At 34.4% G+C, this 23,611-nt stretch overlaps 1 protein-coding gene across 1 annotated transcript; it reads left to right on the top strand.

The window, feature by feature from the left end:
• Positions 1–135: 135 nt before the first annotated feature.
• On the top strand, positions 136–23,447 carry LOC123708681 (protein dissatisfaction). Its single transcript, XM_045659506.1, is given in 10 exon segments — positions 136–145; positions 4,974–5,054; positions 5,797–5,958; positions 18,186–18,343; positions 18,746–18,919; positions 19,379–19,489; positions 20,408–20,647; positions 21,738–21,828; positions 22,322–22,427; positions 23,255–23,447. Coding segments are annotated over 10 exon segments (1,326 nt in total).
• Positions 23,448–23,611: the final 164 nt, after the last annotated feature.

The following is a 23,611-nucleotide window of genomic DNA, read 5'->3' as shown; positions in this document are numbered from 1 at the left end:
AGTTAATGGGAAGATTAAAATGTTTATTTGAACAATAATCTCGGTGAAGTTTGGTTAACTAAAAGTTAAAAGTCAAAAGTCGAGCTGTCGACCTTTTGGGAAAAACAACGGACGCCGGTCGCGGCCTTCCGAAGGATGGGAACAGGTCAGTTGTGATTCAGATTATAGTGGCCTAAGATAATAAAACTATAAGAGACCCATTACCTTTATAACTCAATGTCTTATATAACAATAATTGTAACTATAGTTTTACAAATATTCTAATAAATTATTTTGGAATTCGACCTTTTAAAATCCTATTATGTAGTTCGTAAAGGTGATATTTTGTTCCAACCAAATCCAAATCAAGAATTGTGTTTTATATTTTTGAAGATTTACCAAAATATATCTAATGTACGTATACTTGCCTCATAAAACTAACCGACATTTGTATTCATATAAGGTCCTTCATCAGTGTGTTGAAAAAGTCTACTAATGTAACTTAGGGACGCGACGGTTCCGAAACTTTGCTTGTCTCACCCTCGTTAGGGCTTCAATCGTTCTTGGTCTACAGGAGGTTCGTAAATTAAATGTAAAGACAAGAAATTCTCTTTCAAATTAATTAAATGTAACCTCAATTCTTTAAAGAGTAATAAGACGATAACAAATATACATTTATTTTGGACAAGCGCAAATTCTTTAGCCAAAGTCCAAGCAATATGTTCGATAAATATAGATATACTATATATATAGACAATACTAAGCTTATCATTATTCAATTCAATAGTGAACATGTATGTAGCTTGGTAGACAATGTCTGTGTTTTTCACTTTCAATCGGATGAAAACGTATCTTTACTGAATTATTCACTTTCTCTTAAAAATATCCTAGTCAAGATATTCTTTCTACTTCCTTAATTGCAATTATGTAGATGAGATGGTTGGATGAATTTCTATGTGGAGTAACAATGGAACAAGTACAGACTTGATTTATTTTTTACTTCAGCTTAAATCTAGTTATTTATATTAATTATCGTACAGGTACAACGCCGTCCTATTAAAATTCTCTTTAACTAGCTTTCCGCTGCTTCATCTGCTTGGAATTCCCGTATTTTCACAAGACTTTTTGTGACATCGTCAACAATATCAGTTGTATTTCTGGAATCATACTACCTATTGGTGATAAGCGTACCAAAACGTGTTCGATAGTTTTTGACTTTACCTTTTATGGCACAGAGAAAAGATTTAAATTTCATAATCCAAATATTAGTGTGCGACTCTCATCTCTGAGGTCGGATCTCCGGCTGTGCACCAACAGACTTTCTGTGTATGTTTTTAATATTCGCTCGAATGGTACCGGAAAACATGGTGATGAAACCGACTTGCCTAAAACCCAAACAGTCGACGGCGTGTGTCAGGCATCTGATACCTGAACTAAAACTAAAACCTGAGGCCATAACCTAAAAAGTTTTTAGCGCCACTGTTGCATTTATTTAAATAACTATAAAAACTACATTCAGGCTGTATAAAGTAAGATGTTAATTCAACCCAGAGTCATTCTTCATGAGCCCACATCTCGAGAAGTTCGCTAAATCAACACAGACATTGTGTGCTAAGCTCTACATACATGTAAGATATTGAATTGAATAATGATGGGCTTAGTATTGTATATGTCATACATTTATGGAACCTATTGTTTTACTTTAGCTGAAGAATTTCCGTAATATAAAATTCCGTAAAATAAAGTAAATACTGAAATTTAATTAATATCTAATAGATATTTTTATTATAAATTTCTGAATCTCCCCGACGCTTGTGATGTAGGACCTTTTTTTACATATTTTGTTAAGAAGACTCGGGAGGACTGTGGCCACTTCTCCAAGAATATCCCTAGTATATCTATATTTCTATTCCTATTAAGCGAGTGGGATCCCGCCATCAAGCGAGTTCCTAAGATATTATGGATTGATTTAAAAAAATCATAAAACGATACTTAAAATTTTATTTATAAATATTATTCAGTTTAACCCGCAATTACACTCTTGTAAAGTCAAAGTAAAAAATCATTTATTCATATAGGTAACACAATGTACACTTATGAACGTCGAAATAAAAGAAATATACATTAAATGCTTCCAATTTAACATTTACTGCCAGTTCTCAAATCAAGGGCGTAGAACAGAAGAGAAGAAACTCTCCGCCACCCTTTTTTTAGTATTAAGATTATAAAACTCATTATGCTAATTAATCTTTAATTTACGCGAGTACCTTCTACAAAATATACATATTGGTACCATTTGTACTTTGAACTATTTATTATAAATATCTAAATTATAAGTACATTTTGACCCCTGTTCGCTAGTCAAAATGAAATTGATTCTATTTGATGGCAATGTGTGTTTTTTCACACGATTGTCACAATAAAGTCGAGATTAGTCTGAGTTCAGCGCACAGCTCACGCATCGTTGCACCAACACATACATTACAACCCTCCGAGCAATACATAGGTGTACTGAAATTAACACTTTGATCTTAATGACGCTTAGATAACACCGAACACGGCTCCGGCAGATACAATACAATTGTTTAATGTACACCATACGTATAACTACCATCTGTATGTGTGTCTCTGTGAAGAGAAATTTTAAAACCTTTAATTTATACAACAATCTGTCATCATTATAATACTAAATGTAAAGAGTTCAGCGATACAAAGCCTTCTAGCTTTGTAACGTAACGTACGTAATTTATACGTTAAAAATGTAGGTGCGAGTAAAAATGTGAGCTCAACATATTACATTTTTTCTATTAATACTTTTTTAAATGTATTAGTACTTTTCAGATCAAAAAATACAAACAATTTGTATCTTTATAGGAGGTTCTAATTGAATTATACGTTTTATAGCCGAATAGAAAAAATTATACATAATTAATTTCATTCCATTAGACAAAAGCCTCTCCGCGGTTGCTGTGGTAACATTAATATGAAAATTACTTTATTGCTTGTCACGTGACTATTTGCTACAAATTCAACTGGTATTAGCGGATCAGGCAATTGTAACATTTAATTGTATATATAAATAATATTTCAATTTGCATTGTTAATATTTTTCTAACTGTATCAGGACAGTACCAGATAAAAAATCCATAGCAAGGGAGGGTAAGAGGGAGACATTGTGAAGTAAACAAGACTGTTTAGTCAATGAATTCCCGTTAATTTTAACATCTTTGATTCTTAATTAATATGTTACATTGTACCAAATACATTGGTATGCTTAAATGGTTATGGAGGTATACGTACATAAAAACATGTACAAGTATACGTTGACACACATAACATTAGGGTTAATATAAGTCAATAAATAAATAAAAAATTCTATAAATTTAGAATAGATAATTACGGCACTTCACGGCTTTGCCGCCCAAAAGACGATCAGTTAAGTCGTCTAAGTACCTTTTGATAAAAACGAAGAGAAATTTCTTAAAAAGGATTCGCGCTGTAAAGAATTACCGGCAGTTCTTACACCGAATTGTATCAGGAAACGACCGAACAACACCGATGGAGTAATTGAACAATTTTAATATAAGCCTGGTTGTATCTCATTTACGGGTATTTATATATGTATTATAAGTTCTAAAACAATGTGTATGTATTAAATTATACAAGAAAATATGATAACACAAATTTTACACATATCAAAATTAAATAAATAATAAATAAAATAGTAATAACTAAAACTAAATAGAAACTTCAACCTCATTAGGAGCATGATAAACAAAGTTACGATATAAATGACTTCAAAAGAAGGAGATTATCAATTCGTTATTATTTATTTAATTTCCACTCATTCAATACAAATGGTACATAATATATTTGAAAATTCTGATTTGTAGTTATGTAACAAAATGTGTTGTGATTTGGATCTGTATTCAAATTTGACATGATAATTGCGCTTCCAAGTACGTAAGTAATCATAAAGTGATTGTCATTTAGGGAGGGGGGAATCGTACACGTACCAGTAAGTACTTTATTCATGACACTGACAGGAATAAAGAACACACCAAACATCAACATTATTAACTTTGTGATGTCATTTTAACATCTTACTTATTCATAATAAATACCTTATTGAAAAACGTTGACTGTCTGTTTTTTATACTAATGGTGTAAATTAAGTCGGCAACAAAACGTTAAGGAAAAGGGGCAATTGAGTAGGCAGGGGATGGTTTCAGTAAACGCAACAAAAACATCTCGGTTGTTAGCGAGATTGGTGTAATCTGGCTAATCCGTTTTGGGTAAGGGAGTGACGTACTTTGGAGCGTCAATTATTGAGCAAACATCTTATGATTCCTTAATATCCCCGAAATTATACATTTCAAGGTGAAGGTTTCCTGAAAACGAAGATTATCGAAGCTTTTGAAGATCTTCTCACCTCATTATGTATATTAAATTGCATATAAATATTCTCATATTTCATACCTAATGAGGTGGACAGACACTTTTTTGCATCTGTGTAATTTAAGCTATTTGGGGGATCAATCCTTTGGGCCTAAACACTTAATGACGACTACGTTTTTCGTGTTGTTCTCACGAGAATGTAAGTGCGTGTTCCTATTTCACCGTGCCTCCTTCTCGTGAAGGGCAAATCTTTGTTTTTAATTTATTTTATTATTATTAATCACTTAAGCTGTCATGTGGAACATGGTTGCAGCTCCTTACAAACGTTGTGTAAATTAAAAAAGTTGGCGATTAAAAAGAGTGACGGAGAGTTTATTGCCAGTTATTCGCTTCCGTTCTACGCCCTTTATTTGAGAACTGGCAGTAAATGTAAAATTAGAAGCATTTCATATACATTTCTTTTTTTGACGTTTATAAGTGCACATTGTGTTACCTATATGAATAAATGATTTTGAATTTTAATGAATTAATTAATTCGATTTACTAAGAGCTACGAAGACAGATACAATTATAACGATTAATACTTTTTTTTAAAGGCGATAGGCTCCTGGACATCCCTTGCAATGTATGCGGCGACAGAAGTTCCGGAAAACATTACGGAATATACAGCTGTGATGGTAAGTTAAAATCTAGAAATGGGTTTTCGGTAAAAGAGCTCAACATAATATTCATTGATTTGTAATAAGTTATCTCCATGAGTTGATCTCAAAATCTATGAAAGAACCGACTTCTTATATTCTTAGACATATTGAATTCAGGATATATATTTAAAAAATTACATAAAACATTAAAAAGTATGGTCTCAGAGACATCTTTATTGCTGGCATGAACTCGCTGTATACTTATTTGTTGAGTGAGGAAAGCACCAGATCTGAGATCACCATTGATATAATTATGTGGTCATAGATCAGACAATGATAAGTTAATTTTTGCTCATTATGACTTATTAGTATATCGAGTGTTTCATATTTTAATAGTGCCTTCAAGATTTCTTAATAATTCAATTGCTTGTACTGGAAAGTAATGAAATTGCATTTATCATATTATGACCTAAGGCCACAGAATTATAATTTATACTGAGACGTCATGGAAGATTACGACCTAGTCATACTTAAGACAAATAATTAATTTAAGCTTAACCTAATTTAATAATACGATATTTAATATAAGAAAGTTTCCAATAACAATATTACAGACACTTTGTTTTTGTGTTTTCAATTTTTTCACTTAACACTGTTTAGCAGTTAAGACTAACTTGCACTAACAATTATACCCTTACTTCAAATTTACACATGCAATAAAGCAATCTTCACGAGCCGGCAAAAGCTAAATGTGTATTTAAATTGAGGCCTATTATAGGTTGCTCGGGTTTCTTCAAGCGGTCTATCCATCGAAATCGAGTATATACGTGCAAAGCAGGTGGCGAGTTAAAGGGACGCTGCCCAGTTGACAAGACACATCGCAACCAGTGCCGCGCTTGTCGCCTTGCCAAGTGCTTTCAAGCGAATATGAATAAAGATGGTAAGCAATTCAATTTATATTTAGTATTTAAAATTTTCTAAGCCTACCTAGTAATATTAATAATAATTAAAAACTAAGAAATAGAAAACTAATACGAAATTAAAACTTTGGTTCATGTACCTTTAACGCTGGCAGCATTTCCTCGCTGTATTGCGATACTTATTATTTTTGATATAATATTATGATACCATCCTTTAATAATAACATTTTATACTAATACACACAGTACAGTATTCCTAAAGTTTAAAAAATGGAAAAATAGAAATCTAAAATTGTATACTGCTCACAATATTGTATTGTATAATTGTGAGCAGTGTTAGCCTAGTGGCTTCAGCGTGGGACTCTCATCCCTGAGGTCGTAGGTTCTATCCCCGGCTGTGCACCAATGGACTTTCTTTCTAGCATTTAACATTCGCTGGAACGGTGACGGAAAACATCGTGGGGAAAACGGCTTACCTTGACTCGAAAAAGTCGACGGCTTGCGTCAGGCACAGATCACCTACTTGCTTAATAGATACACAAATGAACATGAAGCAGATACAGAAATTTGAGGCCCATACCTAAAAAGGTTATAGCGCCATTGATTTATTTATTTTTATTATTGATATCCATTAATTAATGGGTAACACTAATATCTGAAAAGGTAGGTAAGGTAAGAAATAAGTACATATTTTTCGTTCTCGAAGAGAAATAAGCGGAATAAGATGATATTGCTGCGCATAGTTGCATGTTGAGTTTTTGTATAATCTATGTGAAATTGCGCTAATATCGGTCTACGCTTGACTAGTAAGAGAGGTTAAGAATTAAAAAAAAAAGACAAAACTCCATTGATTGTTAGTGTACTAACGGATATAATATGACGTTTCGTGTCAATGAAACAAGAGATCCTGTTGACCAATTACGAGAAAACGGAACGCCTCATTATTTTGTCTTTCGTTTTACAGTCTAACACCCTACATAGCCCACATTTTCGACGCAAATGTTAAGAAACTTTTTTTAGCATAAGAAACATTAACAAATAAATTTAACCAACACCAGAAATGACTGAGAACTGCATGGAACCTTTGAAATTCAATCCATATTTATTATTAAACAAATTATTCAAATATTTCAGTAATTCAGTAGCGGAAAAGCATATATAAAATTAGCCTTTGTGTCGTGATGAATCGACATCGAACGATCAAAAACATTGCACAATAGCAAACTCCATATTGGGATACAATCCATTATACAGCACATAACACTCGCAGCAGGTTGTATTGTCGCGGAGCGCTGAAATATTGAGTGAAATAAAACTAGTAGACATCAGGATCGCTTCAATTTTCATCCCGCCTCGCTCTCATATGTCATTACGTCATTTTTGTAGTCTGTGTTTTCATTCCATTCCAATAAATTTACAGTAAACAAGGTTTTCGAAAAATTGTCAACCAAAATATTTGATTATGTTAAATAACGTTTAATGTTGTTTCATTAGTTTACGTGTCAAATAAAAATAAACCTTAATTAAATTAGGTAATACACCTTATGAAATTAACTTTGACGTTGACATTTTGCAATTATGTCAACGATATATTGTCACAGTTGACAGATAGAACCAAGAGAAATGTTGAGTTTGTTCATAATGCTTACAGTCTCTAGTAAATCCGATCAACAAAGTTCTTTAAACTTTTAATGGATTTATAAAATACCATGTGTCGTTTAATTGATATTTTAGTAGCAATACAACAATCGTTTTTTGGATGAACTATTAAATTATAAATCCCGCTTCGTTTTTGTGTATATTGCAAACTGTATTTTGTACTATATATAGATATATATAGGATGGTATCATATATGATAAACGTAAAATCCCTGTGGTACTACAATCTATTAGATATACGCCTCAGATTTCTAGCCCTTCTTGTTCATTTGTTTTTTCTAATGGGTAGTAGATCAGCCTTCTGTCCGACACACGCCGTCGACTTGATGGGTCTAAGGCATCCCGATGTCTCACGATGGTTTCCTTTACCGTACGTGAGTGTTAAATGAGCACATAGACAGAAAGTCCATTGCTGCATAGCTGGGGACCGAACTATCGACCTCAGGGAACAAAGTTGCTTGCTGAAACCCCTACTACTCTGCATGTGTTTAGTTATAAAACACTTTTTAAAACTACACACTAATATATCAATTACATTTAAAACACTTTATCATGGGTCAACCTAAGATAAATAATAGTTTCATCCATAAATCTACTTATGTAGATGACTTCGGATAAATTTAAATCTCTGAAATTAAGCAGAACTCTAAGAATAATTGAATATTCATGGCATCCCATGTCGTTAGCAAGTCGGGTGCCGGTTCTCATACTCACACGTAACAAAGCTTTTGCGATTCTAAGTTACTTACTATTTAGGGTCGTCGCTAATAGAAGTAATGTTTAGAGTCCCTCAACACATCCATGGGAAATGGGTATTACTGTTTCTGTTGCTTTCGTCAAGCCCCACTCTGATCATTTGACCGGTAATGAAACCTCCAGCGCATTGAAGAAGAAGCAAGAAAATCCGCACGAAATGCTTACGTATTTACTAATTTCCCACTGTAAATAATGCAATTACATTCGTAATAAGTTTTTAAAGAATGCATTCAAAAAATACAAACATGCTTTAAACGAAAACATTCTCCATTCTCTACACTACTAAATACTTATATAACCAGCAAGGTTATAAATTAAAGAAATAGCGAAAAGTTTAGAGTGTAGCAACCCTGTACTAAAAGTAGGGAAGTGTGGTCTCGCCGCAGGTGCTCCGTCGTTAAATTATTCACGAGCATCACTTTGTGCCGCCGCGGCCCGGATTACCTTTATATGTTTACTCGCTCGCGTAATTATACGCCCTCACGAAACTTATACCACACCGTTGAGGCAATGTCTATGTGTAATATGATGTAGACTATTTTTACTGAGTACAGCCTGCCAACCGGTGGACCTTTGAGGAGCATTTGAAATAAAGGTAGAGGAGGTTCAAGCTAGTAAAATTTTCTCAAAGCTATCGGGCAGTGTCACCTCGATAATTAAGGACTTGAAGGAGTCGTCACACAATTTAACGCAAGAATAGAACAAGACAGTTTTTCGTACATATACTACTACTTCTTTTACATATTGACTTGACTTAAAGTCCTAAGTCCCCTCTACCCCACGTAGAGGGTATCCAGCTTAGAAAAGCAGCCTGGGCAACTCTCTTATTACAGCTGTCTTACTTACCTCATGCTTTACGGCAAATACACGTCTGTCATACTAGTTTTAATCAAAAATTATAAATAATTCTTTATGAATTGGTATTAACTAATTTAGGACCGCCATGTCTGATTTACGTTGTTTTAAGTTTTTAGGTTTGCGTTTATTTTTGCTGCTTTGTCTATATTTTTGTTTGTTTTTTTCTTGCTTATATATTATTTTCTTGTTGTAATATTATTGATGTATATAAGTAAAATTTGTAACGTCATATTTTCGTCCTATGTTTTAGAACGTATAAATAAATAAACGTTCGTACTAGGTTCATTTCGCGAAAAATCTATATATTCGGTTAATTGATAACTATAACTTTAAGTAATGGAATTTATACACGACTTTATCAATTCACTATAATTAAATATCACCCTGTGGAAAAAAGCTACCGGATGAAAACTAGGTCAGATACACATTTCCAAATTTCTAATTTTCTTCCGAACGATCAAACAATCGTAATCCTCAATTTAACTTTTTGAAATTAATTTAAAATCGATGGTGCTACAAGCTACGAGACTCAAACACGCTACGAGACGCAAACACGCTACGAGACGCAAACACGCTACGAGATTGCCAACGTAGGCATACAACCGTTATCTTGTTAAGCGTAGTGTCTTAACTACATTTGAACTAACTAGTTTTTCTCACCATATTATCAATATCCTTACCTTGTAAAAGTTTAAACATCCGTAACCATTTGTTTTCATTATTAGGAACGCTATTAATCTATTAATTTTATAAGCACGGCTTACTTAATAAATAACTAAAATTATTTTTGATCGTATTGTCTTTAATTAAAATAACTTTTACACATTTAAAGAAAACACTTTTTTAACGGATTGAAGCTATATATTATTATAATATATTATTTTTAATTGTTATTTCGGTAGTCATGGTCATTCAATTATATTTTCTACTTATGATTATTAAAGTAAAAGTCAAGTGTCCAAAAACTTAAAATTATTGTAATCTTATTGATTAAAGTATACTAGCAGTTATCACAAAGTCTCCTAGCAAAAGCAAAGTGTCGTCAAGACGGCGAGAGGCGGACGCGAGCAAACTTTTCAATTACCGCCATGTCGTGTAACCCCGCAGCGGGTTAAATTAATTCTCTCTACTTCACAAAAAGATTCACCTTACCCCACGCCACCCTTGCGAACCGACATCAGCCGGTCTGCCTTTTTTCAATTTTCCCTGATATTTTCCAGCTCCCGTCCGTAACATACTGACGTTTCACAATATTTATTTTTAATTTAACGGTTCGCACGCAAGATTCGGAATCGAGTTACCTTTTCAAGCTCTTTTTGTTCAAAAGATTGGAATATTAATGAATTGTAATGAACATTTTAGGTTCAATCTCTGAATGTTTTAACATGAACAATGATAATAATAAGTTAATCAGATACAACATTAAGTGATACTCGGAGTTTTCGTTCACATACAGAATAGGAAGTTAGAAATGTCTACCGTTTGACTACTTTAATCAGTAGTTTACTAATCGTGTAATTAAGACATAGTTACGTAAACTACGTTCTCTTTAAATAAATGACTTATTGCTTGAATAGAGATTTAGCAAACTCTAAATTCAGTAGCAACAGCTGTATATAATTATTCGTCTTTTGCGTTTTAACAAAATATTAAGTAGATCAAGGTGTATTAAACATTTATCATAAACGCCCCTAAATTTTATTGCTCATCTGTACAAAGTGATTGCGTGTTACGACCTCGAGAGCGTAGCAAATTGAAAGAGCGTTGTTTCGGAGAGTTTAGGATTGTAACACGTGTTCCACACCTCTGACCGCGAGGGTCGACGGGAGGGACGCAATAAATAATTATAGTCTTATTGACGAATTGGCTATGCTTGTAAAGAAAGCGTTTGGAAAGTGTTCTATGTTACATAATTTGATGAGAATTTGGAATTAATAAATTAACTATTAAAACTAAATGGTATTTACTTAATAAATAATTGTCATTTATTACAATAAACCTTTCTTCACTCAGCCTTCTACGTATAGTAAAGTTATTATACTTCTACTAATCAAGGGTATTTGTGCAGTATGTATAAAGAGGTTTAAGTAATGTTACGAGCAAAGATAAAACGGGTATATATGGAAGTTACGCCTTAACATGCAACTGACCATCAGTCAAACGCGGATAAAAACAAGTAATAATTAAAAAAATACTTTTTACGATAAGCAGATTGATGTAAGAATTTTGATACGATTACATGATTTACAATACTCCGATGCATTTCTCACGTTAATTTTAATATCGTGCGTGATCGAATTATTGCCGGGTCATTGTAATATTAACTAAATGATAAACTAGTCCAGCTGGTGATGCCATTTTTTCGTCAGGTCGGTAATTAATTAACTTGGACGCTGCAGTCGGGGGTTAATTGCATTACATCCGAGTGGATTTGTTGAGGTTTAGCAATGATTGCTTTTTGGAATTAAATTATTAATTAGCCCGGCATTGTCTGTAACATTTTGTACCTATCTGACTGGGCGTAAAGTTGCTGTAGGACTGTCTTGTTGTTATTCAAGCTAAGTTATATTTCTCCGAATGTTTACCTAGAAGCTCACTGACATAACTTTGGGGATTATCATATATGTGTCATGTATAGTTTTAACTTGAAGTAAAAATAATTCTATGGAAAACATTTATCCTTACAATACTAAGCCAAACATATATTATTAATGTTGAATATTTGATAAGACGCTATATTTGGTATAGCGTCTTATCCTAAGTAACCTAAGTAACATAAAGAAGAGATTTCTATTTAAATATTAAAATGGTTGTAGAATAGTAGTAAAGTTAAAGAATTTCGTAGAATAAGTTCGGACATTTATAAAGCTAAATTACTCCATACATAATATTATATTTATTTTAGGCGTACAATTGTATTGCAGATATTTTTGGTCGGTTTGTGAACTCAATGTCACAAAACAAAGTTTTATCGCGGGGAAGTGTTGTAGAGAATTCGGTAACTTGTTTATAGTACGGCTTGAAACAGAGTAACAGAAAAGTTTTGTTTGTTTTATATATTCTGTTTATAAAATTATTAATGTGTTTACTACTGGTTTTTCATTCACGCCAATTGCGCCGTTGTTAAAACTTAATTTAGACAAATAATTCGTAAAAATATTAAAATTTAATTTAATTGTACGTGAACGCACGTGAAATATTTAAGGTCAGTTGAGCTTAATTCAAAATTCCTATACTCTTTGTGACTCTAGTTTAAGAATAAAATACATCGTTTTTTAATTTATTAAATCCTATCATTGGTTAGTGAGACTAGGTTGTTTACGTTATATTAGTATGCTGAATGAGTGATTACGATTTTTTTCTGACAAACAGCTTGCAATATGAATGTCTTTTGTCACAATTTCAGCTGGTTTACATCCAAGTATTTAATACCATACGGAAAAACACAGACATTTCTCTTAATATTAATGTGTGTGAACTCGAAAATATTACTGAGATCAAAACCTTCAGATCCTACACGCGCTTGTGGAATTATGTTCCCTAGGTACTAGCCTGGTAAGGGATAATATCGCGCGCAGGTGAGGTCCGTGGGAGCGGCGGCACCTGCCACCCCCTCTGCCTCTTCGCTGCCCTCCGCCCTCAGTGGCTCGTTAATGATGATGTGCTCAGCCAGCAGACTATTTCACTTCTGAATACATCTTTCTCACTTTCGATGCGGCCTCCCTGTCGCACTCAGGAGCAGGGCTCGCGGTGTCTCGCTCACGGTGCGTTCGCCTGGTCGCATCCACCTAGTCAATTCGGCAAACGGTATCTACTTTGTGTCGGAAATGTAATGGAACAAATGCGGCTGGAATTAACGTCGAAACGAATGTCGAGCCACGGGTCGTTGTGAGCCCTCTCATCCGATATTTTCCACGCGATGAGTTTGATAAGCATTTATGCCTTTGGAAGTGAAATGTAGTCCCTTTTTCAGATATTAAATAGTAAATAAACCATACCAGAGAACAAAATATCTGCCAAGAATGTAGATTAGAACGCAATTATCAGGAAATAAACAATTAAAGAAACTAATTTTATTCTGGATTTTGTATAAATAACATTTTTTTAATATATAGTCATATCACGTCCCTTCCAAAGATAGACACGTCGGTGTTTTAGATGAGTCATGATATCTGAATTGCACTAAACCATTTTAGGCAGATATCAAATGACTCAGCTTTTTATTCCAATAGCTTCATCTTAAATCATAATAGGTATAATAAGTCTGCCAAGCTACATACTCCTATAAGTAGTCACTAATTCTCCGGTGTTGTCATTCAGGTCATTACGAGCGATTTATTTAATGTATATGTTCCTGGCTTCGGATGGCCATAATACATGTTAAGAATGCAATCAATTAAAAGGTCTTATCTTATTTTTAAATCTAAAGATTTTTAATTTGACTCTCAATGCCAAAGATCTGGCGAGTCCGTGGCCGTCTTTTAATATATCGAATGATGTATTCTACGCTTACACAACATTTTTTTAATCCTACAAAGGCATCGAATATTTCCCAACAAGAAATAGTATTGATTGGAAAATTCAATTGTAATTTTTCTAACTTATTATTTATGTTTCCCACCGTCTAAACCATCCACAGTTATTTCAAGATCATAATTAGCCAAATCGGTCCAGCCGTTCGAGTTTTATATTATAAGTAATAAAATTTAATATGAGTATTCTAGGCAGAGCTTAGGCTCTTGCGTAATAGTTTAGTCAATAAACCTTTTGACCATTCACCAATTCAGCTTCGTGAAGCTTTCGCCAGGAGGAGACGGGGATTATTGGGTCATTAATCACACCCGCGGACGTGACCGGACGCCACCTTCTCTCTTACCCCGAACCTCCTCTCACTACGCCTACCTATGCCGACGATCTTTAAGGAAACTTCCTTTTTTTAATAGCTTACAATTTATAATTAAAGATTAGGTAAATTATTAATAGTTTTGATGTAACACGCGATTTGCGGGATCAAAGGATCATATTGTACTGATATTGACTTATACAATGTTAAGACGAGAATTTAATTTCATTAAAAAACGACGATACTATTCTTCTACTTTGCCTACATTTTTATTTACTTAGGGAATGCTTACACTCCTGTAACCGATTTTTTTAGAAATAAAATCTAAGTTTTATTCTTTACAATACAATTAGACATAGACATAGTCATAGACATAACATTTATTACTAACAAAACACGCACACAGAAACACATAAAAAACGATAATCAAAAATAAAAAATAATAATAATAGAGATAAAACTTTTTTTTAAAGAAAAAGGTTTAATTGTGTAATGCGTGTATGTTGTTAATGTTTAAAACACAGTATATTTCGACGTTGTTTACTAAAGACGGGACAAAATTACTTGAAAACTGTTATTTAAAACACCACACAAAAGTGTATTTTAAACATTGATTTGACAGTTTTATTTTTATAAATCCTACGTTTGGATCCTGGTTCACCATTTCTAATTTGACACGTCCCCGTACGGGTAACATCTTGAGTAAACCGTTTTATTTAAAAATCGACATAATTCAAGGAAAAACCACCAAAAATTAACTGAATGTGTTCAATGTCCCATGTAGCAATGCAACGGCAAATCAACAATGCTGTCAATGTGTTTATTATAGGTTGAAATACCGCCTCAGGCCAAATGAAACAAAGCTATGTTTTATGCCTTTTGAAAAATACACTCTGTTTACTTTTAATTCGGCAACAGAGGGTGGGTGCTTATATAAGGTCAAAGTTAAATCTCCATTTTTATGGGTAGCAAAGTGATTTGACTGTTCATTGGTACATTTTGACGCTTTCAAACCTTAAACCAAACACGTAACGGTAACTAAATAATAATGATAACCTGTTTCTAAAATTTAAGAAATCTATTATATGAGTTCGTCTTGCTGATTTCATGTTCATTAAAGTTTATACAATGGTTGTATGGAGCATGAAAATATGTAGTTACCGGGCCTCCACCAGTCTAACCATTGTTTGGTGTGCCCAAAGGCCCTGATGATGGTATGAGCTTGTATATGTACTCCCTTCTAAACTTCGTTATGTTACTGATGGTAGCCACAGATTTTAGATGTCATTCACAAAACTATTAAGAAGAAAAAGAAATGAAATGTATTCTTTAAATGGAAAATGCATATTTTGTTATAAGATGGCGGCAAAGGAGACTACGGTACAGCTATAAAAGACACCCATCGCTGTCCGTGGACCCATGTTACGGGGTACGTTTCCTACCTTTAAGGGAGGAGTATACTGTAGAAGACTTCCAGCCATCGAGATGGTGAAAATAAAACTGGGAATTAATGATTTAATTATTTTAAGGTCGCCTTATTTTCCACTTTTCACTCACATTTCCAGCGCTATCTAGTGAAAATAATTAAAGAGTAATTCTACCGCTATCAAACTTTGTTTTCGCTTTATCGCCGTGTAATTAAATTCGTGAATATCCGCGTTATGCTGGAAACTTAACCCCTGGTTTCGGGCACCCTCCGGTAAATACAGCTTTCTGAATTTAAACCGTAAGCCTCACTTAATAGAGTATCTTTTGGATGTGTCCAAAGGTTCACCAGGGAAGCCGAGAAAAAAGCACGTGTTCTATTTGGGATTACATGAGTTTATAAACAAAAGGTTACATTATAGTTGGGTTTTGTTGTCTCACACATCTCGAAGTCATGATGCGTATCAAAAAATTATTTTTGTACAACAATCTTTATAAACTATGTTTACTTTCACATATGCAGCGAATATTGCTACGTTAAAATAAAACTTTACATACATTATGCGTTTATTCAAGTATATTTCCAGTCCTGATTTAGTGGATCCTGAAGGCCAAATTCAAATTCAAAAAATCATTTATTCATTTTAGTAACACATTGTACACTTACGAACGTCAATAAAGAAATACATATTAAATGCATCTAATTTTACATTTACGGCCAGTTCTCAATTCAAGGGCGGAAGAGAAGAACTGCCAATAAACTCTCCGCCACTCTTTTTATTTGCCAAATGTTTTGTTTTACAAAATGTTCGTTAGTTAGTAACTCATAATAAATTAATAATAAAAAAGAAAACAATGATTTGTAATTAAATTCTCATGGGAACAACACGTTAATCATAACATAAAAAATCATCCAACACATAAATTATTGTGACCAACGTCTTGTGTCCCGGTTTTCGCAATCACTAAAATTTCGTTTGTATTTCTTCTTATAGAGGTTTCTACCAAAGACACGCTATATGCAAGGGAATCATTATTGTAAGAAGCTATACTTTTAAAGCGACGTGAAGCAAATAGCTGTTGAAATCGTTAAGATCTTAAGCTTGTCTCGGTGTTGTGTAGCTTCAAAACGCTTCGCAGCTACCCTTTTGTGTAGCGTTTAATCTGTTACTCATGTAGTGTCCGTGCAGTATTGGAAGGCCGAGGTAAGCCGGGCGCGGGAACGAGCGTATGCCGGCCCGCCATGTGCGCGTACAATAGCCGCATTCTCATGGACTCAGTCGCACTAAGCTGATTGCGTGACGTCATTACTGGGGCTCCTACTGCACAGGGATGCAATCGAAACTGTTTAACTTTTTATACATGCTCACTGCACTTATAGCCCGCATTTTAAGTTACGGATCACGAGCTCTATTTAAAATTTATGATGTAATTGAATTGTAGATGAAGGATTTCATTTACTAATCGCGAGTTACTGTAAAGTATGTTCTGTTTATCCACAATGGGTATGATTTACATTTAAGACTAGGTTCCTTTATCGTAAAAGAATCCTTATTTCTACTATAATTTTAGATTTACCTAGTTCAGCCTCAAGTTCTGTTGATGAAATGAAAAAGCATTTTTATAATGAAGTAATGTAATATTATTAAATACCTACATATTTATTAAAGTATCAGCAAAGAAATAAAAAATATTCTATTCAAAATGGCCACCTTTGGCTTATATACAGACAGGCCTTTAATTTGTTTGGCCACGAATCTATGGATTTACGCACTGTTTCCAAGGAAAATATCGCCACTCCTTGCTACAAAGATTTTTTAAGAGACTCAATGTTGCCGCGTCGTTTACTGGCCATAATTTGAAGTCTAAAGGGTTGCGGTCTGGGCTAGATGAGGGATAGTCAACAGCTCTTATAAAGCCCGGAACGTTGGTTTCAAGCCAATAAAAGTCAATAGTTCGTGTCTTGTGTCCAGGTGCAGAATCCTGCTGGAAAATCTGAAAAGGTTTCACAACATGATCTAAGACTGTAACTAGATACACTTTGGCTGAAGTTTTCACTCCTTTTTACAAAAATGTAAACTACATTTGTGACTTCTTGATAAGACATGCCCCACCAAACCATCACTGACGCAGGATGGTGTTCACCTTTCCGACCACTTGGAAAGCTTTTTTAGAACTGTGACAGACGGTGTTTTAATTGATTCAATCTCTATAATTGTAAAGATTGATTTAGGGTATGTCCTGTATTTCGACGATAAGTACTAAGCTTCAGCTTTTGAACCGAAACTTTTATTGTCTTCGACAGACGAAGTGTTGTTGTATCTCTTGATACTAGGTACGATATACGAACATACAACTGATACCAAGCTTTTGAAGTGTCTAGAATATGACCGACAGCTCCATTCCCACTTGCAAAGCGATCACTGCAATCCGATTATCTTTAACACTCCATTGCATATTGTAATTTGAAAATGAACTTATGTGAAATTGAAAAAGAATTGTAATAGTAGTTAAGATAACTTAACTGTTTAATTTTAACTTTATTAAAACTGTTGATTTATAAGCAGGTTTGTTAAATCACTTAGATTAATTTTACTGATCGAACAGCATTATTCATTTTCCGTATACTTTTAGTTATACATTTTTCGTACATAGGATGCAAACAGTTGTATTGAATTATTATTATATTGAAAATATTTTTGATAGCTGTGCAACATGAAAGAGGACCTCGTAAACCGAAGCTCCACGCTGGCTCGTTGGGCTCGCTGCCTCCTCCAGGAATGTCGCACGCGCACAAACCTCACCCGTTAAAATTATCGCCGCCTTCACCTTACACGTCATTGCCACAGCCATTTAATTTTCAGGTAAGTGCCGCCATAAATAATGAGGGTTGGTAGATATGTGAGCCTAACTGGGACATAAACAGTGATTAAATTAAAATACACTTAAGTTAATTTTTTATCTCTTAGTTTTAGTTTATTATAAATTTTTGTTAAATTTTATTTTTTACTTTGATATATTGCTTATGTTCTAATGTTATTAATGTGTATGTGTACGTGTGTTAAATTGGAGAAGTCATATTTTCTTGTACTTTTAGTCATACACTTTGTTTTAGAATGTATATATAAATAAATAAATAAAAAAGTATTCAAGGAAGATTTATGTCAAAACTATTATTCTCTTCTATGCTCCATGTTTATAATTATGCTTTAATCTGAATGAAACCGATAATTTTTCAGTTTTGTAATTATTCCTTTTTCTTATAGTTTAGTATAACCAATATCAGCGAATCAGCACCACTAAGCACGGCGTCTTCAGGCGGTTCGAGTGGGGCGGGCGGTGCAGGCGCTGTGAGCCCTTTGCCTCTCATCACAGATCCTTTCTTGGCCCCGCCACCACCAGGGCTCCTACATATGCTCATGTCGAGTGATAAATGTCAGGTTAGGACAATCATATCATATTATCATCATGTCATAGTATCATATTTCCAGTCGACCATTTACTTACAACTGGCGTGAGATTTATAGCGACTTAAATATGTTTCTATAAATAAGTCGTTTAATGACTGAGCATTAAATTAGCTAATTACATCCTTTAGATAATAGTAAATATGTAATGGGATGATTTAATCGACGACTCAAAGTGAAAACGTTACCTATATTATAGGCTTTTAATATATTTTACTTAAATTAATAATGAGAAATTAAAATTAGTTAAGGATTCAACACTATCAGATAGTAATTATTAGATAACTTTAAATTCTTTTGATAGCGTAAGCTATCATACTCATTGATAAATCGCGAGAGCACGAAGTATCGTAATATACAATATGATAACTAGTTCCAAAGCTTAAGGGTAATGGTTTAAATTAAAATCGGACAATTATTGTCTGTGTATAGGAACTAATGTGGAGCGCCAAGCAACTCCAACTTCAAGGAGATCCAAGCCTTTTGCGGCCGCCGCACACCGCTTTCGGGGCACCTCTCGCGCCTACGTGGGAACTACTGCAGGTTAGTCGAAGATATTTATATGTAATACACCTATAACGATAAATGAACAGTAGCACATTACATTTTAACTTTTATGTTAAACATATTAAGGACGTTTTTATTGATTTGTGTTTCGATATATTTAACAATGCACAAAATTACGTAACTTGTTTAACGGTCTGGTTGAGAGAGTAAACCCTACTTTGTTACTTCTAATTGCAATACTGACAATGATATCAATCTTAATAATCAGTTTTTGCGCCGTTCGTTGGAAGTTACAGAGAAAGAGCTTTTTGAGAGAGATTTACTTTAATTAATTGTAACATTACCATTTAAAAATACATTTTCTTAATAAAAAAACAGAGAAGAACTAATAGGTATTGTTTAGTACGAATCCGTAGGTTATAGGTATGTTTTTACGTATCGTTCGATGTACTTTACGTGAATGCCTTTGTGACTAAGGGCGGGATCTGAGCCGCGATTGGGCGCCACGAGGGTGACTTTTCGCCTACTTGACTTACTCCGCCCATTGGTCGAGACACAACTGACTTGACGCCTACTTATTTATATCTACAATATACAAGGCCTACGAGCTACAACCGTCGCGACACTTTTGCTACGTGGTTGTAGCATCGTTCACGAGATTAGAGCTAATCCAGAAGCAATTAATAAATATGCGTTTTAAATAGTATATATTTGGATTTCGCTGTACAAAACTCGTTTATTAAACAAACCATACTATAACCTACTTGAAAAATTCCCTAAGAAGAGATTTCCAATTCGACGCGTTTTTTTTTAAGTTTTCTACCGCGACATACTAATTCCATACAAACGATCAAAGATAATGTAATTTTGTTAAATTTTTTAACTGATATCGTGTCTAAAATACGCTTTGTAATAAACCACATGCTTTCACATTTTCTTTCTTTAATCTTTTAGGAGACAAGTGCCCGATTGCTATTCATGGCTGTGCGTTGGGTGCGTTGCTTGGCTCCATTCCAGGCGTTAGCTGCCTCTGATCAGCTAGTACTATTAAGGGCTGCATGGAAGGACCTATTCTTGCTTCATCTGGCGCAGTGGTCAGCACCCTGGGACCTTGCACCTCTATTGTCAGCTCCCGCTGCTCGAGCAAGACTTCCGCCCGAACCACTCGCTGATTTAGAACTGAATACTCTACAGGTAAATTGGATCTTATTTGATCGATTGATTAGTTTTCATTAGGTCGATACAAAAATACAAGTTAAATTCACGATTGACCATGGTATAAAATGACCATAAATCATCACAATCGTACAAAATCTTGACGATGGTGATAATGGCATAGAATAACCAACAAAGCAGAGCCCATAGATATATAGAAACAAATATCCATTGATGCTTACGAGGTTTTGATGAGGTTGAGGCACGAGCATCTCTTCTTCTTCGCAAACTTCATTACTGAAGGTCGTGCTTGTCTTGAAAGGCCCTAAGCGATGCATTGACTTGCTGCCTCCACACCACTGTATCCTCAGCTTATCTCGGAGCATTAGCGATGTTGAGACCCACAATTTTTTAACTGGTCAGACCCACGATTAGGCGACTTCTCCTGCCATCACTCTTCTATACCATTACCAACTTGTCGAGACTATTTGATTCTCTCCTGGAAATATGGCCAAAGTAGCTGAGGACCCGTATGTAAATGATAGTCGACACTCTTGTGGAGATTTTTAGTTGGTTCAGAATGAACTTATTGGTTCACTACATCTCGAATGTCTCTATCTTTTTTCGGCCCACTTCGCGTATTGAACAGGACTCTAATCCATACAAAAATATGTAAATACCAAAATTCTGACAAATCGGCTCTTGGTAGCACACGACGCGACACGTTTCTGTTTTGACATTTTCTGATCAGTTTACGCATTGCTGCTTCATCGCTGTTCGCCTACAGATTTCTCCGTCACAACCCCCAGGTTATGTTATACCCAAATATACAATTTTTTCTACAAATTAAAAGTCCGCCAGTTCTCCAGAATGTGTAGAGTCCAGCCCGATCCACTAAAATTACTTTTTGTTTACCCTATTAATAGAAAGACCGATCATTTCGCTTGCTTGTTCACTCTGGTAAACAGTTCCGCCATTTCCCGTTAAGAGTCATCAGTTGAACCAATAAGCTTACACTGATGAATGAAAAACCTATACCTATATCTTAATCTTCTCGAGGTCAGTAATAAAACCTTCAATTAGGATTCCTACCTATAATCTTAACGATTATGTGATTTTGTCTTTTCAGGAAATATTATGTCGGTTTCGACAGATCGCCCCCGACGGCAGCGAATGTGGATGTATGAAGGCAATAGTTTTATTTTCCCCTGGTATGTAACGTTTCAACATATATAACAACAAATTTTACCTTGGCGTTCAATACTTAGTCAAATTCAGGGTAGAGATTGTTGAAAACTCGAGATACTTCGGGTTACATTTTTTTAAATTTATATATTTAAACACACACACAGGGACACAGGCAGGAGTCTCATCTGATGTTAAGTGATACCGCCGCCCATGTACACTATCAACGCCAGAGGGCTCGCGAGTACGTTGTCGGCCTTTTAAGAATTGGTACGCTGTTTTCTTGAAAGAGCTATGATATCTAATTAAAACTGAATGCCACAATAGGTTTGGTTCAAATGATCAAGTCTAATAAAGACAATACACATAAAATAAAACCTAAGTATTCTTAGTTATTAAACCCTGACCACCAATATGGCAGTGATATTTCTGCATCTGGTCACTTAGATATAATTTGGTGTCTAAGCTATGAACTTAATTTAGTTTTGATGGACTTCCTTATATTACAAATTTATTATTTATTTTCAGACACTGCAGGTTTAAGTGAGACTCAGCCGGTAGAAATGCTGCAGGATCAAGCTCAATGCATTCTCGCAGACTATGTTCGGACGAGGTATACTCGACAGCCTACTAGGTAAGTCATACATTATTATAGCTCCTTATATTTAAACTAAGAACATAATATTAAATATAAACAAAACAAGAAATCAAAAACCAGAAACCACTAGACTAAATATATATATTTGCGACTGATAAGTCGCACATGCAATAGTATTAAGGGACGTAAGACGCGCGTAAATGGTGCTTACCTACGTAAATTGGTAGGCGCGAGATGCACTGCTAACCATTGCGACTGTTTACCAGTGTTATTATTTGGCGCTCGCAGCCCCAGTCTTCAATTTCCCCAACATTTTCGCAGTATATACCCTACCTCCTATAATTAAAAAAAAAGAAATTCTACGATTTTAAATTCACACATCATTTATTCAACTCTACTTACAAAATATCTCAATGTGGTAGATAATTAAGTAGTTATTTAATGCAGGTTAAGTTTTTATCAAAATAAATACATTATAATCAATTGAATGCACAATATAATATGTATCTAGGTGTTGTAACAAAATAAAAACGGTCTCATTAACGAGGTGACTCACTCGATGCAACCTATGTTTTGGTCGCCCACTGTTTATGTCTTAACATAATTTACGCTGCACTTAAAGCACGCGAAACGTCGGAAAATTTTAAATTTAAACGTATGTAAAATAATTATAAGTTTATATTAATACAAATAGCTTTATTCCGGTAAAAAAATTGTTTTCTTTCAATGTGTAAAAGCTATGTTAACCAAAGAGATTACTATTTTATTATAATTTAATTTAAATTGGCGTCAAAGAAATCATTACAAATATTACATTTTCACTGCATCCATAAAGTTTTAAAGCTTAAAACTGTTATTTTCAGGTTTGGCCGTCTGCTGCTTCTACTTCCGTCCCTGCGAGCGGTGCGTCCACGATCTATCGAATTACTACTATTTCGAGAAACAGTTGGCGACGTATCGGTTGCCACACTACTTCACGATATGTACCGCATGCAACCAGCGCCTCCCCCAGCCTTCGCAACTGTCCCCAACACAGAACACTCGTCCTCGCCATGAAGTTAGCTTTCCGAGTCCTCTGCGTTCCCACATAAAAATCTATTACATAGTTTTACTCAGAGGACGTTTTAGATTTATAGGCGATCTAAAAATTTAGATAAAACAGACAAAGTTTTGGGTTAGATTTGGACATATAACCTTAAGTGTAAATTAAAGGCACTAGG

The sequence above is a fragment of the Pieris brassicae genome, chromosome 4, assembly GCF_905147105.1.
Source record: "Pieris brassicae chromosome 4, ilPieBrab1.1, whole genome shotgun sequence".
Classification (NCBI taxonomy): domain Eukaryota; kingdom Metazoa; phylum Arthropoda; class Insecta; order Lepidoptera; family Pieridae; genus Pieris; species Pieris brassicae.
This window is presented reverse-complemented; position numbering and strand designations above follow the sequence as displayed.